This window comes from Cervus elaphus, chromosome 12 (genome assembly GCF_910594005.1).
Source record: "Cervus elaphus chromosome 12, mCerEla1.1, whole genome shotgun sequence".
Lineage (NCBI taxonomy): Eukaryota > Metazoa > Chordata > Mammalia > Artiodactyla > Cervidae > Cervus > Cervus elaphus.
This window is the reverse complement of record NC_057826.1, coordinates 179,283-200,757: the sequence shown is the minus strand read 5'-3', so window position 1 is coordinate 200,757 and position 21,475 is coordinate 179,283. Positions and strand designations below refer to the sequence as shown.

The 21,475-nt window shown below is 47.1% G+C and overlaps 2 protein-coding genes across 9 annotated transcripts in view; one reads left to right on the top strand and one right to left on the bottom strand.

Annotated features, from left to right (window-relative positions):
* The window catches only part of TERB2 (telomere repeat binding bouquet formation protein 2), a 240,773-nt gene that overhangs the window by 211,357 nt on the left and 7,941 nt on the right, over positions 1-21,475 (top strand). For 7 of the 8 annotated variants that reach the window (XM_043919104.1, XM_043919091.1, XM_043919093.1 and 4 more), the window contains one exon: positions 1,304-2,443. The gene's annotated coding sequence lies outside the window, so the exon portion shown is untranslated. Of the gene's footprint in view, positions 1-1,303; positions 2,444-10,545; positions 10,628-21,475 lie in introns of those variants that run through there. The other variant, XM_043919097.1, reaches the window with a different exon arrangement.
* On the bottom strand, positions 6,395-21,089 carry LOC122704995 (histone-lysine N-methyltransferase PRDM9-like). The gene is made up of 8 exons (XM_043920165.1): positions 20,935-21,089; positions 18,838-18,905; positions 11,780-11,881; positions 11,295-11,566; positions 10,412-10,479; positions 9,148-9,341; positions 6,499-6,724; positions 6,395-6,401 (listed from the first exon to the last, which is right to left on the bottom strand). The coding sequence occupies exons 1-8, from the start codon at positions 21,087-21,089 to the stop codon at positions 6,395-6,397; spliced, it is 1,092 nt and encodes a 363-aa protein (XP_043776100.1).

Below are 21,475 nucleotides of genomic sequence, written 5' to 3'. Positions count from 1 at the left end.
GGATACACTTGTACACATATATACATTCTTTTTAAAAATATTATTATATAGTTTATCATTGGATACTGAATATTGTTCTCTGCTATGCAGCAGGGCCTTCTTTATCCATTCTACTTACAAAAGCTACATCTGCTGACCCCAGCCTCCCACTCTGGCCCTCCACCGCCCCCTCCTCCTCGGAGAGCGCCAGTCTGTTCCCTCTGTCCCCGAGTCCATTTCTGTTTCATGTGTGTGTGCTCAGGTGTTCAGTTGTGTCTGACTCTTTGCGACGTCATGGACTGTAGCCCACAAGGCTCTTCTGTCCATGGGATTCTCCAGGCAAGAATTCACTGCTGAGTGAGTGCAGGCTCGTGGTCACTCTGGTCTGTCACAGACCTGTTAGAGGCCGTCCACTGTGTGAGTGTAGGCTCGTGGTCACTCTGGTCTGTCACAGACCTGTTAGAGGCCGTCCACTGGGTGAGTGTAGGGTCGTGGTCACTCTGGTCTGTCACAGACCTGTTAGAGGCCATCCGCTGGGTGAGTGCAGGCTCGTGGTCACTCTGGTCTGTCACAGACCTGTTAGAGGCCATCCGCTGGGTGAGTGCAGGCTCGTGGTCACTCTGGTCTGTCACAGACCTGTTAGAGGCCATCCGCCGAATGAGTGCAGGCTTGTAGTCACTATGACGTGTCACAGACCTTTCAGAGGCCATCCGCTGGATGAGTGCAAGCTCGTGGTCACTCTGGTGCACAGTTTCCACAGGGCTGTCGAGAGGCACCGTGTGGCTGCCCCAGCTGGGGGCCACTTATTGCGCTCTTGCTGCCCCCAAGCTACATCTGGAGAAGGCTAATCCCAATGAGAAGCTACTTTCAGACTTCAGCTCACATCCCAGGAACTAGTCTTCCAGCCTAAGCAGGTCACTCGGGGTTTCCTGTGTTAGTGCTCACAGCTCACAGCCCCTAGAGAGTGGGCCGGGTCTGGGGACACATGTCCTCTGCTGCTAAAGCTGACATTAGACTGTGTTCCCAGGGATGGACCACAAGGGGTGATGGGAGAACGTCTGCCCTACCTGCTTGGAGGCACTGTGCCCCCAGCCCCTGCCTTCTCCCCACTCAGGTACGGAATGTGGGAGAGCAGGAGGGGGAACCTGGGTCCCAGTGAGACCCTCTCAGCAAAGCTGGGCCTGGGTCAGGCTTGGAGGGTGTGATTGACAGTTTGCTAGACAGGACGCCACATTTAGAGGGCCTCCTGCAGTGCAGGTTTCAGGGCTACATAGCAACTAAGTGCAGAGCATGGTGGCTGAGCTGACGAATGTGGATCCTGCAGGCTGAACGCTGAGCCCTGAACGTTGGAAGGTTGCCTGGAGTCAAAGGACCTGCTTGCTCTCTCTGCTGAGATGATCTCAATGGGGACCCAGGTTCCCCCTCCTACTCTCTAGAAGCTATCAAACTGAAGCCGCTTCTCATGGTGAGCTCTGAGGAACCTCAGAAAAGAGAAGAATACCTGCTTTCCAGCAGCCATCAGACTGCAGCCACTCCCCACTGTGATCCCCGAGGAAACTCAGGAAGGAGAAGTCAGGATGCTGGTCCCAGGTGGTAAGGTGTGTATCAAAGGGGATGATTTCAGTGAGATGGCTGGTGCATCTTCCCACACATAGAAAAGTGCTAAGTTCCTTAACTTTAGATGCTTCCCCCTGGTTTTGAAGTCCTAAAAGATTTGTACTGTATAAAACAACTCTCAACACCTGTATTATAATATTATTATGTCTATACATATGAAGTAGAGACTTTCCAAAGAACAACAAAGACCAATCTCAACATTCAGCACACTGGCACCAGTGGTGGGCACTCCCCAAAAGATGCAACTAGTGGAGCAATTAGAACACTCATCACCCCTTTTCTCGTAAGATTGTGGAATGGACATTGACACTGGGGAATTGTTACAGGGAAGAACAAAATCTGACTCCATGTTGAATGTTTTACTCTAACCTTTGCTTCCTGTTGGTCTGTTTGCTACAGCGATGCTGTCCATACATAATGGCCTGCCTCAGGAAACCCTCCCCTCTGCCTCTGTCCAGGAACTGTCCACCTGTGGATAGCTACAGGAGGGAGAAAGTAACACATCTCCCTCCGAGGCTGGCCATTCCAGGAGATATTTGCCAGATTAATGGCCTTTTTACTTTATTTCCTCACCTCCCAGCTCTGTGTTCTATAAAAGACACTGGCATCCAGACCCTGACAAGATGGTTGCTTTGAAATACTAGTCTGCTATTTTCTCAATCTGCTGGCTTTCCAAGTAAAGTCATATTCCTTGCCTCAGCACCTCAGCTCTGATTTATCGCCCTGTTGTGAGGCATGCAGAGCTAGCTTGGACTTGGTAACAATCCCACATGCCATGCAGTCAAAAAATCAAAACATAAAATGGAAGCAATATTGTAACAGATTCAATAAAGACTCTGAAAATGGACCATATAAAAAGATCTGAAACCAAAAACCAGAAGGAACTCAGTGGTTGTCTGAAATATTTAGAAAGCAGTTAGAACCTCTCTTGCCCGTACCCCATGAAGCCACACTGGACAGTTAGGCCCTGTCGATTCAGGACACCCTGTCCAGATCCCAGCTGGAGGTGCTCTGCCCCCAATGCCCACCTGGGTCTCAGGACGTGGCAGGGACACAGCCTGGGGGGTCTCCTCTGTGGTCCAGGGGAGCGTCACACCAGCCACCCTGTCTCCCTGCCCATAATAAATAAGGAGGGTTGTCAGCACCTGGGCAAGTGATGCTGTGGGCACTTGGACTGCCTCGTCCTTGTGATTTGATGTGAAGACAACACAGAAGGAGAACCAGCCAAGAGGGATCCAGGCAGCAGTGAACCCCTCTTCACAGGGACCCTGTGAGACCAAAGACTCACTCTGCCCTCCCTGCTCCCACTTTTGGGAACTGGCCTTTGTCATTCTCTGGGCGGGAGGTGGGAAGGACAACCCGGTCTCTCTTCCACCTCCTGGGGGCATCAGCCCTCCACCTGGGGTCCAGAGAGGGTGTCCTGAGTGCACAGGGCCTAACCAGTCAGCGAGGCCGGCCCTCGTCCACAGTGCACTGACCTGCTGCAGGGTCTCGGGTTCCCTGGCATCCAGCTCCCCCATCGCCAACCCCAGCTTCGTGTCTTGGGAGCCCCTCACTGGCGGGCACCCAGCAGGTGAAAGCTGCATGCCCAGCGAGAAGAAGGAGAAGCTGATGGGGCAGGGGTCCAGCATGCAATGTCCAAGGCCCCTCTGCTCCCCCAGGAACACCCAGCCCCACCTGCCGAGGGCTTTCTCCTCTTCAGTACGTGTCTTCATGGCTGATGTTGCCAAACACCTTCCTCTGGAAGAGAAGGCTCCATGACCATGGAAGGGGTGGAGGTGAGGAGGTGCTGTAGCCCTAAACCCAGAGAGCTTCAGAACTAACTTCCCTGAGCCCTGAACGTACTGCCTGTTAATCTGTACCAACCGAGGCCAAGATCCAGGCAGATTCTCTGTGGAAACACTTTTCTGTCCAACAAGAGAGGACTTGTTAACCCACAGCTGAACACCGAGACCTGGGACGTGCTGTAACTGTGGAGACTGCAGGGAAGGTGTTTGAGAGGCTTCTTCCCGGGCGGCTCCCCTAGGCCCCTGGAGTTACGGGACCCAGAGGCAGAGCAGTCGCGCTTCCCTCCTCACTGCAGGCCAGACGGTGCCCCCAACCTCACAGCCCTGCTCCTCCCCCTCCCTGAGTTCAACAGAAACCCCCGGGTCACGAGGCCAAAGCGCAGTCTTCTTGGTGAGCAGAACAGAGGCCGGTGGGAAGGGGGGTGGAGGCTAAAAGCTTCTTTGTAGAAGAAAAACACGGACGTGTGTTCCCGTGTGTGGTGGCCGCATGCTGCAGTAATTGATGTTCCCCACACATTTATGGGTGGGTTTTAGTTTCTGTATTTTCTAAATTTCTTTTCTTTTAACAGCTGCATATTATGAGAAAATTTTTGCAATCAACCATGAGCACTTGCAAAATAAGATCTTATTATTTTTTTTTTTTCCTAAAATGTCACAGTTTTCTATGGTGACAGATGAACCGCCTCCTACTTTTAAGTATTCATTTGATTGGCTGCGCTGGGTCTTAGCTGTGGCAAGCAGGAGCTTCAGTTGCAGCATGTGGGAAATCGTGCCCTGACCAGGGATTGAATGTGGCTCCCTGTGTTGGGAGCTCAGAGTCCTAGCCTCTGTATCAGCAGAGAATGCTGTGATCTCCTACTTTAAAAAAGGTTATTTATTTATTTTTGGCTTGCAGAAAACAAATTCTGTAAAGCAATTATCCTTCTATTAAAAAATTAAAAAAGAGTAAAAAAAACCCCACAAAGGACACCAATGGTGGGGCTTGCGTTCTCAGCCAGCCTCTGGCAGATTCCGCCTGTTGCTTACGCATCAGACCAAAATGCTGGTGCTCCCACCTCGTATCACAGATGAGATTAGAGACACAGAGAGGTTGAGCATCTTGCCCAAGCTCACACAGCTGCTGAGGGCAGGGCTGAGAACTGGACCCCTGTGGTCGCATCTGGAGCCCAGATGCTGTGATGACCCTGAGGGAGCGGCAGAGACCAGATGGCCCATGCTGAGACAGGCGCGCGCGCGCACACACACACGTGCACATGGCCTTCACCTTTGAGTCTACAGAAGTCAGAGGGAACCAGAGGGCAACGAGGAGAGGCCAAAGGAGAGTCGGGGTCTATAAGGAGGAGAGGCCCCACTTCTTAGGAGGCCAGGGAATCCCTTCTCTGGTGAGTCTGTCTCAAACCCTAGATTCCTCTCCCTGGACCCAGGAACTGACTGTCCAGTGACCTAACTGACTTGGCTCCAGAATGATGCCTTCCCAGGGGTTCAGCTATGACTGGACTCCTCTACTGTCAGTGATAAGGGGGGAAAGAGTAAATAGTCTGGGCTTCAGATTTGTTTGGAGACAAAATTTCTTAGAAGAGGAGTACTAAAAAACCACGACGGCCCTTGGCATGAACATCTCCAGAACACTTAAGAAACCCTCTGCTGTTTATCTACCGCCTCTCTTGTCATGAAAGTGGAAGGTCTATTTAACAAGTAATTCTGTGCTTATCACACTCTTTCTTTAAAATATTTATCATATATTTATTTATTCGGCTGTGCTGTGTCTTAGTTGCAGCCTGTGGGAGCTAGTTCCCCAATCAGGTATTGAACGTGGGTCTCTGCATTGGAGTCTTGACCCCTGGACCACCTGGGAAGTCTCTCCTCATACTCCTGGGGACAGTAATGGGTCACAGACCTCCTCTGAGGCCCCCTTAGAGCTGAGGCATGGGGTGGCTGCAGTAATCCTCCTGTGGCTAAGGTGTGGTATTTTGGTCATGACTCACACTCCCTGCAAACATAGGGCTTCTCCCCTGTGTGTGTCCTCTGGTGTCTGATGAGATGGGTCTTCTGACTGAAGCTTCGCCCACACTCCCTGCAAACATAGGGCTTCTCCCCTGTGTGTGTCCTCTGGTGTGAGATGAGATGAGCCTTCTGACTGAAGCTTCGCCCACACTCCCTGCAAACATAAGGCTTCTCCCCTGTGTGTGTCCTCTTGTGTGAGATGAGATTGGTCTTCTGACTGAAGCTTTGCCCACACTCCCTGCAAACATGGGGCTTCTCCCCTGTGTGTGTCCTCTGGTGTCTGATGAGGAGGGACTTCTGACTGAAGCTTCGCCCACACTCCCCACAAACATAGGGCTTCTCCCCTGTGTGTGTCCTCTTGTGTGTGATGAGGAGGGACTTCCGACTGAAGCTTCGCCCACACTCCCCACAAACATAGGGCTTCTCCCCTGTGTGTGTCCTCTGGTGGATGATGAAATCTGACTTCTGACTGAAGCTTCGCCCACACTCCCCGCAAACATAGGGCTTCTCCCCTGTGTGTGTCCTCTGGTGTCTGATGAGGGTTGACTTCTGACGGAAGCTTCGCCCACACTCCCCACAAACATAGGGCTTCTCCCCTGTGTGTGTCCTCTCGTGTGTGATGAAATTTGACTCATCACTGAAGCTTCGCCCACACTCCCCACAAACATAGGGCTTCTCCCCTGTGTGTGTCCTCTGGTGTCTGATGAGGAGGGAATTCCGACTGAAGCTACACCCACACTCCCCACAAACACAGGGCTTCTCCCCTGTGTGTGTCCTCTGGTGTCTGATGAGATGAACCTTCTGACAGTAGCATCGCCCACACTCCCCGCAAACATAGGGCTTCTCCCCTGTGTGTGTCCTCTCGTGTGTGCTGAGACTTGACCTGTCCTTGGAGCCTTGCCCACACTCTCCATACATGACTCTCATAATCCCCGAGACCCCTGCCCCCGTGAGCAATGGGCCTGTGTCCTCTGGATTCAGTTTCTTGCTTGTGCTGGGCTCGTCTTTCATTCTCTCATACACCCCAGAACCCCCTATTTGTCCTCCGGTTGAGTAGGAAGAGGCCTTTGATATCCTCTTCAGCCTTATGCTTTTCAGCAAAGTTTGGGGCCTGTCCTTGGCCTCCTGACCCTCAGGTTTTTCGCTTGGGCTGTGTGGATCTGAATATCGCTGATTTTGATTGCCTGGGCAGGGATCCTCTGGTTGGAGGAGGTCTCTTTCAGATGGTCTCAGGAGGGTCTGAGAGGGGTGACTCTGTTGGGTGTGTTGGCTGAGGAATTTCTGACTGGGGAAGGCCAGAGAGCAGAAGGCACATGGGTGGATCTTGGGCTTCGGTTCTGCTGAAAGAGGAAGCTTTTGGTCAGGTAGCTGGTTTGCCATGGTCAGGCCCTCCCCACTAATCATCTAAGTGTTGACAGTGCACAATTTGTCTCCCATCAAGTGTCTTTACAGTCCACTTTTCCATTCCACTCTTATTCTCTACATCTACAGAAATCCAGGAAGCTGTTGTCAAGGGCCTTTTCTACATATCACCCAGATAGGGACCTTCCAGCAGCATCAGAGGCAGCATCTCTCGTGAGAGGTGGATCTGCAGGGACTTTCCCTGCGTGTAAGTATCGGAAAAGTCACGTCACAGTAGCCACAGATATTTACCCTACTGAGGGATAAGACTTGATGACTTAGGTGGAATCTCCTGAGTGGCTCCCTGTGAGGGGAAAGGGTCTATTAAGTTAGGGGCGCCTGGCCTGGAGCTCTCTGCATGTGGGAGGCAGCACAGGGGGTGGTTAGATCAGGTGTGAGTAAATCTGACTTTGTGGCTCCTTGTTCAAAGAGCAGCCTTTGGGCCGATCTCTGCAGGAAGTGGGTTTGAGACTGGATGAGACCCAGCGGCCCAGGTCCCACTGACCACAGATCTCTGGCTCCTGCGGCCCAAACTGGTTCATAAATTGCTCCTCTCTCAGTTTCCCATAAGTCATAAAATAAAGGCATATCCTTTCTCAAGCCTCACCAGTATCCATACCTTATTTATTTCATTCAGGCTTAGTCCATTTAACATGCATTAGGAAGCCCTATTTAAAAATGCATCTCCAGCCAGACTTTTCACACTCGCACTCCCAAGCATCTTCAGCCAGCCCACTCTCCCCTCATGTCTGGCAATGAACTAATCTCTGAGGGGACTCCCCGCTGCTGTCTCTTCCCAAAAATGAACCAAAGCATCGTCTTAGCACAGAGAACATGCCGCTTGCAGCTGAAAGCCGCGCGGTTGTTCTGTGTTACCCAGGGGGACCCCTGGGGCCTGCACGTGGACACAGGCCCTGAAGCTCCCGTGTCCCGTCCAGCCTCCTTCCTCTCCCTCTGTGCTTCCTCCCGCGACCCCTGGCATGGCCTCAGTTCCCGGCCCTGGGTCTGAGGCACTGGCTGCTCCCCTGCCTGGAATCCTTCCCTGCAGGTGTTATCTCTGCAGAGACCCTGCCGCACCGTCCTGCACCACACCCCACCCTCTGTTCTCGCTGAACTGAGGTACGTTCCCTGCGCTGGTTTTCCTCAGAGCACCAGCCCCTGTCTGGTATGAAGCCCCTGCTGACCCAGGGCAGTGGTTCTGTCTGTTTTGGTGCGTGGAGCCCTGTCTGGCACAGAGTGTGAACTCACATGACAAGAAACTGGAACAGGTCATCTGAATGAACATCACTGCACATGTGTGCACCCCAATGTTCATCGCAGCACTGTTTATAGTAGCCAGGGCATGGAAGCAACCTAGATGCCCATCAGCAGACGAATGGATAAGGAAGCTGTGGTGCATATACACCGTGGAATATTACTCAACCATTAAAAAGAATTCATCTGAATCAGTTCTAATGAGATGGATGAAACTGGAGCCCATTATACAGAGTGAAGTAAGCCAGAAAAATAAAGACCATTACAGCATACTAACACATATATGTGGAATTTAAAAAGATGGTAATGTTAACCATATATGCAAAATAGAAAAAGAGACACAGATGTACAGAACAGAATTTTGGACTCTGTGGGAGAAGGCGAGGGTGGGATGTTTCAAGAGAACAGCATCAAAATATGTATATTATCTAGGGTGAAAGAGATCACCAGCCCAGGCTGGATGCATGAGACAAGTGCTCGGGCCGGGTGCACTGGGAAGACCCAGAGGGATCGTGTAGAGAGGGAGGTGGGAGGGGGGATCGGGATGGGGAATACATGTAAATCCATGGCTAATTCATGTCAATGTATGACAAAAACCACTACAATATTGTAAAGTAATTAGCCTCCAACTAATAAAAGTAAATGAAATAAATAAATAAAATACTGATGACTAAGGAATTCCATTTACTTTCTTTAAATTGGCAGATGTCATTTATAAATTTCCTAGTGTGACTCTTTAAATATCTTTGTCCTATAAATATTTTAAAATAAAATGTCTTTAGTGAAAAAAAAAAAAAGAAATGGGAGGAATTAAGGAAGAAAGAGGTAAAGGGCAGAGAGCTGGTAGGTGCTAGAAAACTTGCTTTTTGCTTCTAAGCCTTTCAGCAGAAGGTGATGTTACATAGATTTTTGCATGAAATATTAAAAATTAGAACTAACATTTTTAATATAAAAATTTCTCCTAACAATCATATGAAAAGAATCAAATTCTGAGGCATTTTTATTGCAACTCAACTGCCTTTGGACTGGATTGTACTCTGCTTCGAAATAGGACCACGGAGGCTCCCAGGATGGGGTGGGGTGCTGGAAGAGGGCTGACACTCACCTCTCCCGGTTGCGAGCTCACTCTTCCCCCGGCTGTCCCGCTTGATGCCAAGGTCCTGGCCGTACTCGTCCCCGTACCAGACCAGCAGCTCACAGCCCGGCCTGACCACCTGGCAGGTTCGGTAGAAGATCTGCCCGTGATACTGGAAGGCCACCAGGTTCTGCTCCTCGTCGTCCCGGGCACAGTTCACATACCTGGGGGTGAGGCCGGGAAAGGGAAAGAAACCTCAGGTGATGAGTGCCCTCCACTCTCCCACCATGCCCAGCTCCTTGCCTTCCGCCTCTGAGGCCGCCCCAAATGTGGACCTTCTGTTCACACCTTCGGCCAGGCCATGTGAATTCCCATGCTTTTCTCTCCTTACCTAATTAGCCATTTTTCTAGAGCCCAGTTCCAGACTCGTCTCCACCTGGACTGTCCTTGAGGCTGGTGACCTCCAGCTCCTCTAAACTCTGAATTAAGTTCTCTTCCATCCACAGGACTTGGTGCTCCTTGGCTAACACACAGCCCTCAGCACTCACCCCAGCCTGCCTTCTCTCTCGAGCGTTCTCCCATCTCCCCACATGTATCCAGGGTCCTATTCGCTTGCCCACCCTCTTCCACGGAAACTTGGAGAGAGCGCTGATATAGCTTGAGACAAGGAACAGTAATAGTTTGTTCACTGTTTGCCTGCCCTGATGAAAGGAGAGGCCCTCAGAGAATTGCCCTGCTCAGGGCCATGCTGCCCCTCATTCCTTGTGAGGCCTCAGGGCCCACTTCTCACTGGAACCAAGGCTGAGGATGTTGTTGCCCACAAAGAGTCAAGGTCTCCTGTATTAGGTTATCCTGGCGCTGTGCAGTTACTCAAAGATAGAAAAAATAAGGTTACTCTTCCTAAAATCAGTTGGCTAATGTCTGTCTGCAGTATGTTCTCCAAAAGGACATGGGTTGTGTGATGTGCTTCAGTAACGAAGTTCACTGTCTAAACTGAAACATAAAGTGTGTGGTAAGTGTCCATTAAGTCAGTTAAAGTGTCCCTGGTGAATCTAGACTCCTCAAGTTGCTTTCAAGTCCACCAGTTTTGTTCAGCATATAGACTTGTATCTTGACGGCACATGCCATATTTTTATTTCCTTCTTTCTAGTGTCTTTTGAAATGAAAGAGCATGATATGGAGGGAAAAGAGGAAGGAAGATGTGAAAGCTGTTGAGGGAGCCGGGTTGAGAAGGAAAGGGGCGTGGGATTGAGGGAGTCTCAATGTCTCCACACTGCAGACTCACTGCACTCACCTCATCCAGTTGGCCCAAGACGTGTCCTTTCCATCCACATACTCGTAGCAGTTCCTCCCTTTGGTGATCTGAGTGTCAGAGAAAGAGTTACAAGCTTCCCTCTTTCTTTTCTTTCTTTTTTTTTTTTTTGGTAGGAAGATATAGAAGAGCTATTTCCCTCTGTAGACATTGGTGCTTTTCAGCCTGCATGGATTCAACTGCCAGTCGGACCACACGGTAAGCCCCTTACTCATCATTCCAAGTCTGAGTCTCTTGGTTCATTGAAGGCAAGGGCTCCACAAGGGAGGAGTCACTTCTGTGTGTCTGTACACTGTGGTCCCACCTCTCCTCTGATCTTTAGATAGAAGTCCTGTGAGTGTGAACCATGGTGTTCCCACCTCTCCTCTGACCTTTAGATAGAAGTCCTGTGAGTGTGTACCAAGGTGTTCCTATCTCTCTTCTGACCTTTAGGTGGAAGTCCTGAGTGTCTGTATACTGTGTTCCCACCTCTCCTCTGACCTTTAGATGGAAGTCCTGAGTGTCTGTACACTGTGGTCCCACCTCTCCTCTGACCTTTAGATAGAGGTCCTGAGTGTCTGTACACTGTGGTCCCACCTCTCCTCTGATCTTTAGATAGAGGTCCTGAGTGTCTGTAGACTGTGCTCCCACCTCTCCTCTCACCTTTAGATAGACGTCCTGAGTGTCTGTACACTGTGGTCACACCTCTCCTCTGACCTTTAGATGGAAGTCCTGTGTTCACGCCCAGGGCACACAGTACCCAGGGCTGACTGTGTCATTGCCGATCATGTTATCTCAATCTGCGTCCTCGCATGTAGACATGAAGTACCCCCCAACACATAGAAGCGATTAGAGGCCAGAGGACTGGGAAACAGGTGCTTCTCACCTGCCAGGCGTATCCACTCTTGGCGGCCTCTTCATCGTCTGTGATCTGGCCCTCATAGGGGCCAAAGTGCAGGCCCAGCGGCAGATCGGACGCCTCGTTCCACACTCCAAGCCCAGCGTCAGGGATGCCCGACAGTCTGATGCTTAACCCAGGGGGCAGCGTGAGAGCTGAGCGGTTGGCATGCCCCTTTTCCACTGCACAGTCCTTTACAAAGGTTGGGGGCCCATGGGCAGCACAGCTGTCGATGAAGAAGTTCTGACAGTCCTCACAATCTGGAGGTGAGAACAGGGATGAGAGAAGGTATAGTGATGTTGCTGGTCATAACGACCTTCAGAAAGAACTGGGGCATTCATGGCATTTGGCCTCGACCCTGCTCCCCAAGTCATAGAGGAAGGGGATGGCCGGGGGACGAGATGGTGAGGTGAGGTTAGTGGACCAAGGCCTCATAGCCCCTTCTCCGTGAGTGGGCCACCGGGGTCACTCACAGAGGTAGTCGTCATCCTGGGGCTCGCTGACCTCTTGGTACACGTGGCCCTTTCTTTCTCGTAAACTGTACCTCTTCACTCCAGTCTCCTTTCTTCTGAGTTCTAAGATGGAGAACAGAAGCTGTGCAAGGCTGGTGGGGTCTGGGGAGTTAGTCCCTGTTTTATCAGAAAGTGTGAGATCTCCTACCTGTCAATCTATACACTTTGTTAAAACATTCTTACATGTATTTTTCAAACTTTTACTTTTGTAATTTTATGTTTTAATGTTACATTATTTATTTCTTGGCCACACTGCATGGCTTGTGGGATCTTAGTTCCCTGACCAGGAATGGAACCCACACCTCCTGCAGTGGAAGCGTGGAGCCTTAACCACTTCACCCCCAGGGAGTCCCTACTCTATACTGTGTTTCTTCTCCCTTTAACTACAGGTTCAGGAGACTGAGGCTCCACTGACCACAGATGCCCTATTCAGTGATAGCTTCCTGCACTTCCCATTAGTAGGTTTAACTTCTGAACCTTACTACTTAGGAAAAATTTCACCGACACATCTACTCAGAAAATATATGTTAAGGGCACATGACATGTAAGGCACTGAGCAGAGGTCTGGGCATAAACACTAACAAAGCTTGGTTCCCATTATCACAGCTGGGTTTATCGAACTACTTGTAGGTGTCAGACTTTTGCATTTAATGTAAGGCTTTCAAGCACTGTATGAGTTATGTATCCTTATCTTCACTTTACACATAGCAATCAGGACATCAGAAAATGTATGAGATTTTCCCAAGGCCCCAGTGCTAACTTCATGTCTCAGATCAGTCCATCTTAAACCCATGCCTACCCAAAGTCCATGCCACACACCTAGGCCATACTTATTAGTTTTTCTACAGGGATTATAGGAACTAATTAGAGGAACTCCCCAAATTTCTCTTACCAGCTTTTTGTCTGGGGTGCTGTCCAGGGGTCCTTGCTTTTCTGTGATGGGGCACTGGTTTCTGAGCCTGCTTGCAGCCACTTGTTTTCAGCAATTTTGCTACTCCCGGCAATTCCTTCAAACTAGATTCCTTACTTAATGGTGCCCTGGACATTCTCTTCCATGTGAGTAAAAGACAACAGGCATTTCTTTAGTTCTTTAGGACTTTATGAAGTGTTTTCACATGCATGACTTTAGTTAATACTTTGCCAGTTCTTGGAAATACCTGATTTGGGGGCGGTGAGGGGGGGGGGCTGAACACTGGAATGTAACAAAAGGACCTAGGTGGATAGTGAATCAAAACTAGAATTCATATCTTAAGGTTCTTCCCCTTCAACTTTCTGCATAAAAATGAGAGCAAGGCAGGGAGAATAGGTGGAGGTCAGGGAAAGAAGAGGGTAAGTGCTCGTAGAGAGATCCGGGGGGGTTGTATTAATTAGTGGCCCTTTGATGGACAAGGAAGTATGGAAAATTACAGAGGGGACAAAACACATCTGGAAAATAAGGTGACAAAGCAGTGAGATTAAGAAGAGAAAAGACGATCGGCAGAAACACATTTAGACAATAAAGAAAAGGAGATGAAAGTTGCAGGTTGCCATGTCCTAGAGACAATGTTTGGAATTAAAGTAGCTGGTCACATCAGTTCTCCTTGAACAAGGCTGTATGACTAGCTGATTCTCCTCAGTTTCCTGATCCATGAATTGGTATTCAGGCTAATTCTTAATTTTATAGTGGACATGAAATTTAATAACCTTCAACAAATTGTTTTGTGAGCTATTTAATACAGTAAGAACATTTGCGTACATCCCTGGTATCAATTTATTCCCTAAACTGCATCAATATTTGAAGTCTAGCTCACAGATACTATCTTCAGCATTCTTTGACCTTTCTACTCCTAGATGAATGCTTAAATGTGGAGTCACTCATTCACAAAACATTCAGGGGTCCCTCAGGGGCTTTGAGCAGGGCCTGGACTTCTGAGAATGAATGGGTGTGGGCTAGGTTCCCAAAGCTCACAACACAGGGGCAGGCTAAACAAATGATTCCAAACAGGAGAGTTGCCTATTAGAGCTCAGAGGAAGGAGTTATTACCCCCTCCTGCAAGAATGAGCATTTGAAATGATGCCCAGATGATGAATTTCTACTCAAAAGTGGGTAATCTATGTGACGTCCTTCTGTTATTTTCTTATTTGTTGCTTTTCAGTCATAAACCTGAGGCTTCTCAGGGTTGCGAGTTGCTTCCTCTTATTGGAGTAGGAGGCTCTGAGGTAGGGATCCTATCTCCTTCTTCATCTTGGACTGTCCACTCTACAAACTGCCCAACATGGCCTTAAGCTTCCGTTAGTCATATGTCTTAGCATATCCCTCCCTAGCACAGCACAAAAGAACTGAGGTTGAAAACATCTCTCAGATTAATGATATAAAGATGTATGAATAAGCTTCATAGAACCATGGAAGCTTTAATCATTTTTTAAGGAGTTTAGAAAAAGTGCTTTCGTTTAGATTGCACTACCAGTGATATTGTGATCTTGGGCATATAATCAATCATTTTTTTTTTTTTACCTCAGTTTTGTGATCTCTAATGGTGATAGCTATATACCTACTTATAAGTACTGTAGGATTGTTTTAAGGTTTAAGTAAGTTTATTCACATAAAATGCTTAAAGTCTGAAATATTGTGAAAATAATGTAACAATATAACAGGATACTATGGGTGTTGTTCTTACTAACTGTAAAGATGTTGCTCATATCAGACATTGTGGTAAAGATTCAGGACAGGAAGGCAGCCATCTACAGGATCTCTGTGTTTTCTCCTATTCTCACCTGTGACTGGATCCATGAGGAGGATATTTTGGCAACAGGATTTGGGAAATACTCACCTTCTGGTGTTTACTGTGCTCTACTCGGAAGGACATCGAAGAAGGTTTACCTAAAAAATGATGAGAATCAGTGTTTTGGTTGGGAAATGTTTCCAAACTCTGGGTATTCTAATTAAGGACACATAATTCTAAGCCAGAGAGTGACAAGGAAAAGGATTACCAAAGGAGGAATGGAAGATGATTTCTGTATCATCAACTCCCATGGTTCCACTCGGAGTATTACATAATTTTCTTAAAATTAAAAAAGAGTATGAAACTTCATCTGTGCCTCATCTGATGTTCATAAAGTATCTAATAAATTTAGTAGCCTTTCATGACAAAAGTACTCATCAATGTAGAGATACGAGGAAGTTACTGCAATATAATTAAGGTCATATATTGAAAGTCTACCTCTAACATCCTAGTCATCAGTGAAAAGCTGAAAACTTCTACGATCAAGAAAAAAAGGCAAGGATGACCGTTATCGAAATTTCTGTTCACCATGATACTAGAACTCCTAGTCAGGGCTTTAGGTTAGAAATGGAAACAAAAGGCTTCCATTTGGAAAGAAAGAAGTAAGTTATGTCTGTTCACAGGGGCATGGTCTTATGTGCAGAAAAACCTTTAAATCCACACACACAAAAATCCTGCACAGAAAGTTGCACGTTACAATATCAACATTCAAATATCTTTCTGTGCATGAAGAATGACCATTCCACAAAGGAAAATAAGAAAACAATCCTATTTATTTTTTATTTTTTTAAAGCTATAGTCGAGCTAAATTTAAAAAAATATATATTTTTATTTATTTGTTTGTGCCAGGCCTTTGTTGTGGCATGTGGATTCTAGTTCCCTGAGTAGGGACTGAACCCAACTTCTCTGCACTGGGAGTGTGGAGTCTTAGCCACTGGACAAATAATCTTATTTATAATAGCATTGAAAAGAATGAAGTAATTAGCAATAAACTTAAGGAGATGAAAGACTTATATGTTGAAAACTACAAAGTATTGCTGAAAGGAATCTGACATAAATAAATAGATAGGTGTCTCGTGTTTATGGATTTGTAGGCTTAATATTATTAAGCTGTTCATACTACCGAAAGCAATTTAAAGATTCAATGCAATTCCCATTAAAATCCCAATGGAATTTTTTTCAGATATAGAAAATCCATCCAACAGTTAACACGGAAACTCAGAGCACCCCAAATAGGCAAAGCAATGTTAGAAAGAACAGCAAAGCTGGAGGCCTCTGATTTCAGAACATACTACAAACGTACAGGAACCAAAAGAGTGTAGATTTGACAAAAAATGTATGCTTAGTCGCTCAGTCGTCTTGAGTTTTTGTGACTTTTGGACTGTAGCCCACCAGGCTCCTCTGTCCAGGGGATTTCTCAGGCAAGAATACTGGACAGGGTTGCCATTTCCTTCTCCAGGGGATCTTCTTAACCCATGGAGTGAACCCGCATCTCCTGTGTCTCCTGCACTGAAGGCATATTCTGCACCTGCTGAGCCACTGAGGAAGCTGGCTGGCATAAAGACAGATATGTTAATCAATGGAACAGTATAGACAGCCAGAAATAAACTCTTGGATACATGGTCTAATGATCTTCATTTAGGGTGTCAAGATAATGGGGAAAGTTTAATCCCTGAAATGAATAGTGCTGGAGAAACAAAATAACCATATGCAAAATAATGAACATCTTACATCTTGAAGAAAAATCAATTCCGAATGGATGAAAGACCTAAATGCAAGACTTGATAAGACTCTTAGAAGAAAACAAGGGTGAAGCTTCACGACACTGAATCAGCAATGATTTCTTAGATATGGTGCCAAGTGCACAAGTATTAGTACCAAAGTAAAAATAGACAAATGAGATTAATCTTAAAACCTCTGTGCAGCAAAGGGCACTGAACAGAGTTGAAAAGGCCACCTATAGGATGGTAGAAAATATTTGTAAAATATACATGTGATCAGGTGTTAATAAGCATACACCAGTATGAAGGCTACCTATAAGCCAGGAAGAGAACCTGATTGACCATGATGGCACCTTGATATCAAATTTCCATGCTCCAGCATTGTAAGAAAACAAATTTCTGTGGTTTAAGGAATGCAGTCTGCTTTGTTATGGCAGTCTGGGCTGACTAACAGTGAGAGAAGGAGTTGAATAGACATTTCTCCAGAGAAAATACACAAATGGCCAACAAACATATGAAAAGATGCTCAATATTACTAATCAATAGGGAAATACAAATTGAAACCTTCTGTGATGGGCAATATGTATAAGAAGACAATAGCAAGCTTGGTAAGGATATGGAGAAATTGGAACACTTATACACTATTGTTGGCAATGTAAAATGTTGCAAGCTTTCTAGAAAACAGTATGGAGTTTACACAGAAAGTTAGAACTGCTGTATGATCTAGCAATCCCACTCAAGAGTGTATTTCCATAAAGAATTGAAAGCAAGATATTGAATAAGTAGTGGGCACATGTATGGTCATTTCCGCATTATTCCCAATGGGCAAGATGTGTAAGCAACCTAAATGTTCATTGGTGGATAAAAGATAAAGATTATATATAAGATATATATTATAGCTCTTATATCCACATGCACACAACAGAATGTTTTGAAGCCTTAAAAAAGAATTCTGTCATATGCTACATCATGGATGGGCCTTGATGATATTTTACTAAGTGAAATGAACCAATCAAAAAAGACAAATATTGCCCGCTTCCACTTCTATGAGGTATCTAAATTAATCAAATCCATGGAAACAGAAAATAAAATCGTGGTTGACAATGGCTGTGAGGAGGAAGGATTGGAGAATTGTTACTCAGTGGGTTAGGGTTTCAGTTATGCAAGATGTATCATTTCTACAGATTTGTTGTACATCAATGTGGATATATATCCCTGGTGTCTCAGTGGTAAAAAATCCACCTGCAATACAGGAGATGCAACAGATGCAGGCCCAGTTCCTGGATTGGGAAGATCACCTGGAGCAGGAGATGGCAACCCACTCCAGGATTCTTGCCTAGAGAATCCCACGGACAGAGGAGCCTGGTGGGCTACAGTCTACGGGCAGGCAGAGTCAGACATGACTGAGCGATTAACCCTATGGCCACTAACACTAACGTGCACATAGTTAGTAACAGTGTGCCATACACTCAGAAATTGTTAAAAAGGAAAATAAAGACGTGCAGGTGTATGGTGAACCGAGGCGTATGTATTCCCTATGAAGAATCTCTCCTTATGTCAAAACCTTTGCAGACAACCAAATGTTTGTTTTCACGTCCCTTTCACTAGTTTTAATAACCTCAGGGAACAGAGGGACTTCCCTGGTGCACAGTGGATGAGAATCTGCCTGCCAATGCAGAGGACACAGGTTCGATGGCTGGTCCAGGAAGATTCCACTTTCTGCGGGGCAGCTGAGCCTGTGTGTCACAAACTACAGAGCCTGCACGTGCTCTGCAACGAGAAGACACTCACCGCAACCAGAGAAAGCCCATGGACAGCAATGAAGACCCAGTGCAGCCAAAACTAAATAAATAATTTTTAAAAACCTGGGAGAACAGAAATCCATAGATGGAGAATCATAGAACTATCTAAATTGTTTTCTCCAGTCTAGGCAGATTAACTCTTCTAAACTGTTTGAGCAGCAGAAGAGGAAGTGAGCTGCTCACTTCTATTTTATAATAAGTGTACTTCATTTTATTTACCTGATGCCATCTCTGGTCAGTGAAATGTGGGAAAGATCATGGAGAATAAATAGTTCCTCAAACTGTTTCCCAGAATCAAAATAAAGAATTAGTTTAACCTTAGGGTAAGAAGATCATGGGTTTTGTTTTATATACATAACATAAATAATATATCTTGACATAATATGTTAATCATTTCCTCTTTGAAGAGATTTAATCCAATAACCAATGAGATTAGTATTAAATCTGTTTGGTGAATTTATTTCTAAGGTTTCTTTAACTGCCTTTCACTAAGAATGTTTAGCAAAAATAATTCTTTGTAAAAAGAATGATAAATTTTAACCATAAAATTTTTGAGAATTACACTGGAAAACCTATACATTCATCTTCATTCAGGCTAATGTCAATATTCAGCCACAACCACTTCGGAATGCTGAAAATTATGTTTTCCTTACTACTGTTGGAGATGTAGTTGAGACCTAAGCCAAGGCTGATTTCAGGAAGACACCTCCAAATCCTCCTGGCCTCTCTCTCACCTTGCTGCTTTGGTGTCCATTCTTCATCAGAATCCTCAGTGTCATCTACCTGGGGTTTGACGACCTGCCTGCGGTGATGCATGAAATCCGGTCGAGTGGCTCTGAAACCTGGAAAGAAGCAAAATATTTGTTCTAAGAAGGAGAAACAATGCATAGAAGCAATGGGAAGTGTCACAAAGTCAAGGAAATCTGTAGGATGGGCTGGGGGAATCTAGAATAAGGCAAGAGGTGAGCTCTGCCCTGCAGGGTCAACCTCCCTTTGGTACAGAACTGTAAACATTTCCTCCAGGTTAGTCTCCACACAAAAGGGAACTGTGAGCAGATGAAGCCACCTAAGAGTGGGCCAAGTGAACACTGAGGGTGAAGACCTGTTTCATGTTTCCCAGGCTCACAGGCACCCAGCACTTCCTGTTACCTATGGCCATTAGCGCTTCGTAGTTTCTTTTCACATTCCTATATCGGATTTTTTCCCATTCTCCCATCTCTTCCCATTGTTCCTTGGAGAAGTATACGGAGATGTCTTTGAAAGCATCTTTGGCCTAAGGAAAATAAGAGATTTCATCAGTGATTTACTAATCTAAGTCAGACCTTAGAGCTGGGCCTTCTCCTCCACCTTTTGTGAAGAGAGTAGCCTGAAGCTACTTGATGGTCTGTGTGAGACAGGGATGAAGACTTTCCTTCCCGACTGTGTCCTGCTTAACTGAACAAACGCTGAGCATTTTCCTAGCTCTCCCTGGACACAGAGCAGTTGACCAAGCTAGTGTCCTGTTTTGTCCCACTCCACCCCCACCATCTCAGACAGGACCAGGCATTCCCATCCTGTGTATGGTCACAGGGAAGTTAACTCAGTTGCCCAGGCAAGCAGTCTGTGGTGCTTCAGGGACCAGTGCCATGTCCTTCCTATAGAGCTGGCTTAGAGCCCAGCTTTGCTGCCTCCACCTCTCACCGTGGGCTTCCAGTCTGTTCTCCCGGCATCTCCCTCAGTGCTCTCCTCTGGAGACCTGTTCAGCCTCATGGCCATTGGAGTGCTCAAGGCCAAGGTGCCTGTGGAAGAAGAAGGTGCTGAGATAGCCCAGACCAGTGTCCAGAGCCTGGTGTGTCTTCCTTTGAGTGGAGTGTCCAGGGCAGGAAGGTGAGGGGAAAGTCGGGGTGAGGGTATTGGTCGGATGGAAGGATCCTGACTAGATATGACAGATCAGCCTAATGTGAACTAGATTTGGTTTCTTTGGTTCCCTACAATTCAGCCCCTCTGAGGGAAGGCACTGGGAGGGATGTGTCTGTGGGAGACGGAGGGATTTTTAATGAGACCCGGAAACCCCTAACTGCTGGACTGGGGTCAGGCTGAAATCAGGGCTCTGTTCCAGTGCAGCAGAGGGAATGTTTCTCCAATAAGGGTTTTGAGGATCTCCTCCTGGGGACTCAGAAAAATCTGGGCATAACTTAGGTTCTACGTCTAAGGGACAAGTCGCTCGGCTTGAGGAGATCTGGGTCCCACGGGCTGAAGTAACTGGGTTCCTCAGAGAGAGGGGACTGGGGATCTTTTGGCTGACGTAGAATGCGCAGGGTGAGAAAACTTGGGAACTGTGAGGCTGAGGAAATCGGGGGTTTCTTATTAAGGGACTTTAGGGCTCCGACAGGCAGGACAGTTAGGGTCTTGAGGAGGAAGAGTTTTAAGAGCTCGCAGGCGGAGGGATTCAGGGCTGCGAGGTTGAGGAAATTGGGTCTCTCTGCGGGTGCTATTTTTAGGGTGCCTTAGGCTGAGGGGAACTGGGGTTAATCTAGGTATTTGAGGGTCGCAGCACTAAGGGGTTTGGTGTTTCTGTGGGTGAAGGGACTTGTAGTCCCTGAAGCTGACGAGATCAAGCCCCCTTCAGATTAGGACTCAGGTTACTCAAAGTTGACAGGATTTCTGGCCTCCCACCCTGGAATTTGAAGCCATCAGGCTAAGGGTTTATGAGGGCTGCGCAGGGTGCGTTTCCGTCAGCCTCCCCGCTGTCCTGCCACGCTGCCCACCCTGTCCCCAGGAGAGCTAGAGGTTAAGCGAAGTCCAGTCCTTCTGCGCTGAGGTGAAGTGAAGGGCCAGCAGCCGGCCTGTACCCTGTCAGGCACAAGCGACCAATCGGCGTTGTGACTGAGGCAGACTGGCCAATAGGCGCCCGGAGGGTGGGGAGCGCGATGGAGGCCCCGCCCCACCGCTCGGGGATTGGCTGCTCTGTGGGTGTGTCTGTCAAGCCTCCAGCGTGCAGGCGCATCGTGGCTGGTTTGTTTGTTTTCAGGCCTGGCCTCTTAGGCTTGGATCCTCAAGTGGTCGGGTTGTCCTCAGGCTGAATGTTTCTTTCCAGTGCCCTCAACTGGTATATCGGCTCCACCAGACTTTAACCGTGCTCCCGGAGTGTATCCTAGGTCCCCCTGTGCCCTACCTTATCAAATCCAGTTTTGGCAAGAACTCTTATGTGGTGAGTACTGCATTATTCAAGGGAAACTGTGTAATTAACTGCATTCTGATGAGACACAAGATAAACACCGTGTGGTCAAAGATTTAAACACAACGCATGGAATAAGGATGTTAGAAAAAACTTGGAGGATTTTTAACCCTAAAGTAGAAGTGGCACTGATGAGCCATCTGTATATTTAATGT

Excerpts from the sequence above, each read along its gene's own strand:
- LOC122704995 (XM_043920165.1), bottom strand. The coding sequence starts at position 21,089 with ATGCGCCTGCACGCTGGAGGCTTGACAGACACACCCACAGAGCAGCCA. Across the intron at positions 11,882-18,837 it reads ATGGACACCAAAGCAGCAAG|AACTCAGAAGAAAGGAGACT; the intron begins GTGAGAGAGAGG and ends TCTCCATCTTAG. Across the intron at positions 6,725-9,147 it reads TGAGCTCGCAACCGGGAGAG|AACCGAAGCCCAAGATCCAC; the intron begins GTGAGTGTCAGC and ends CTCTTTCAGCAG.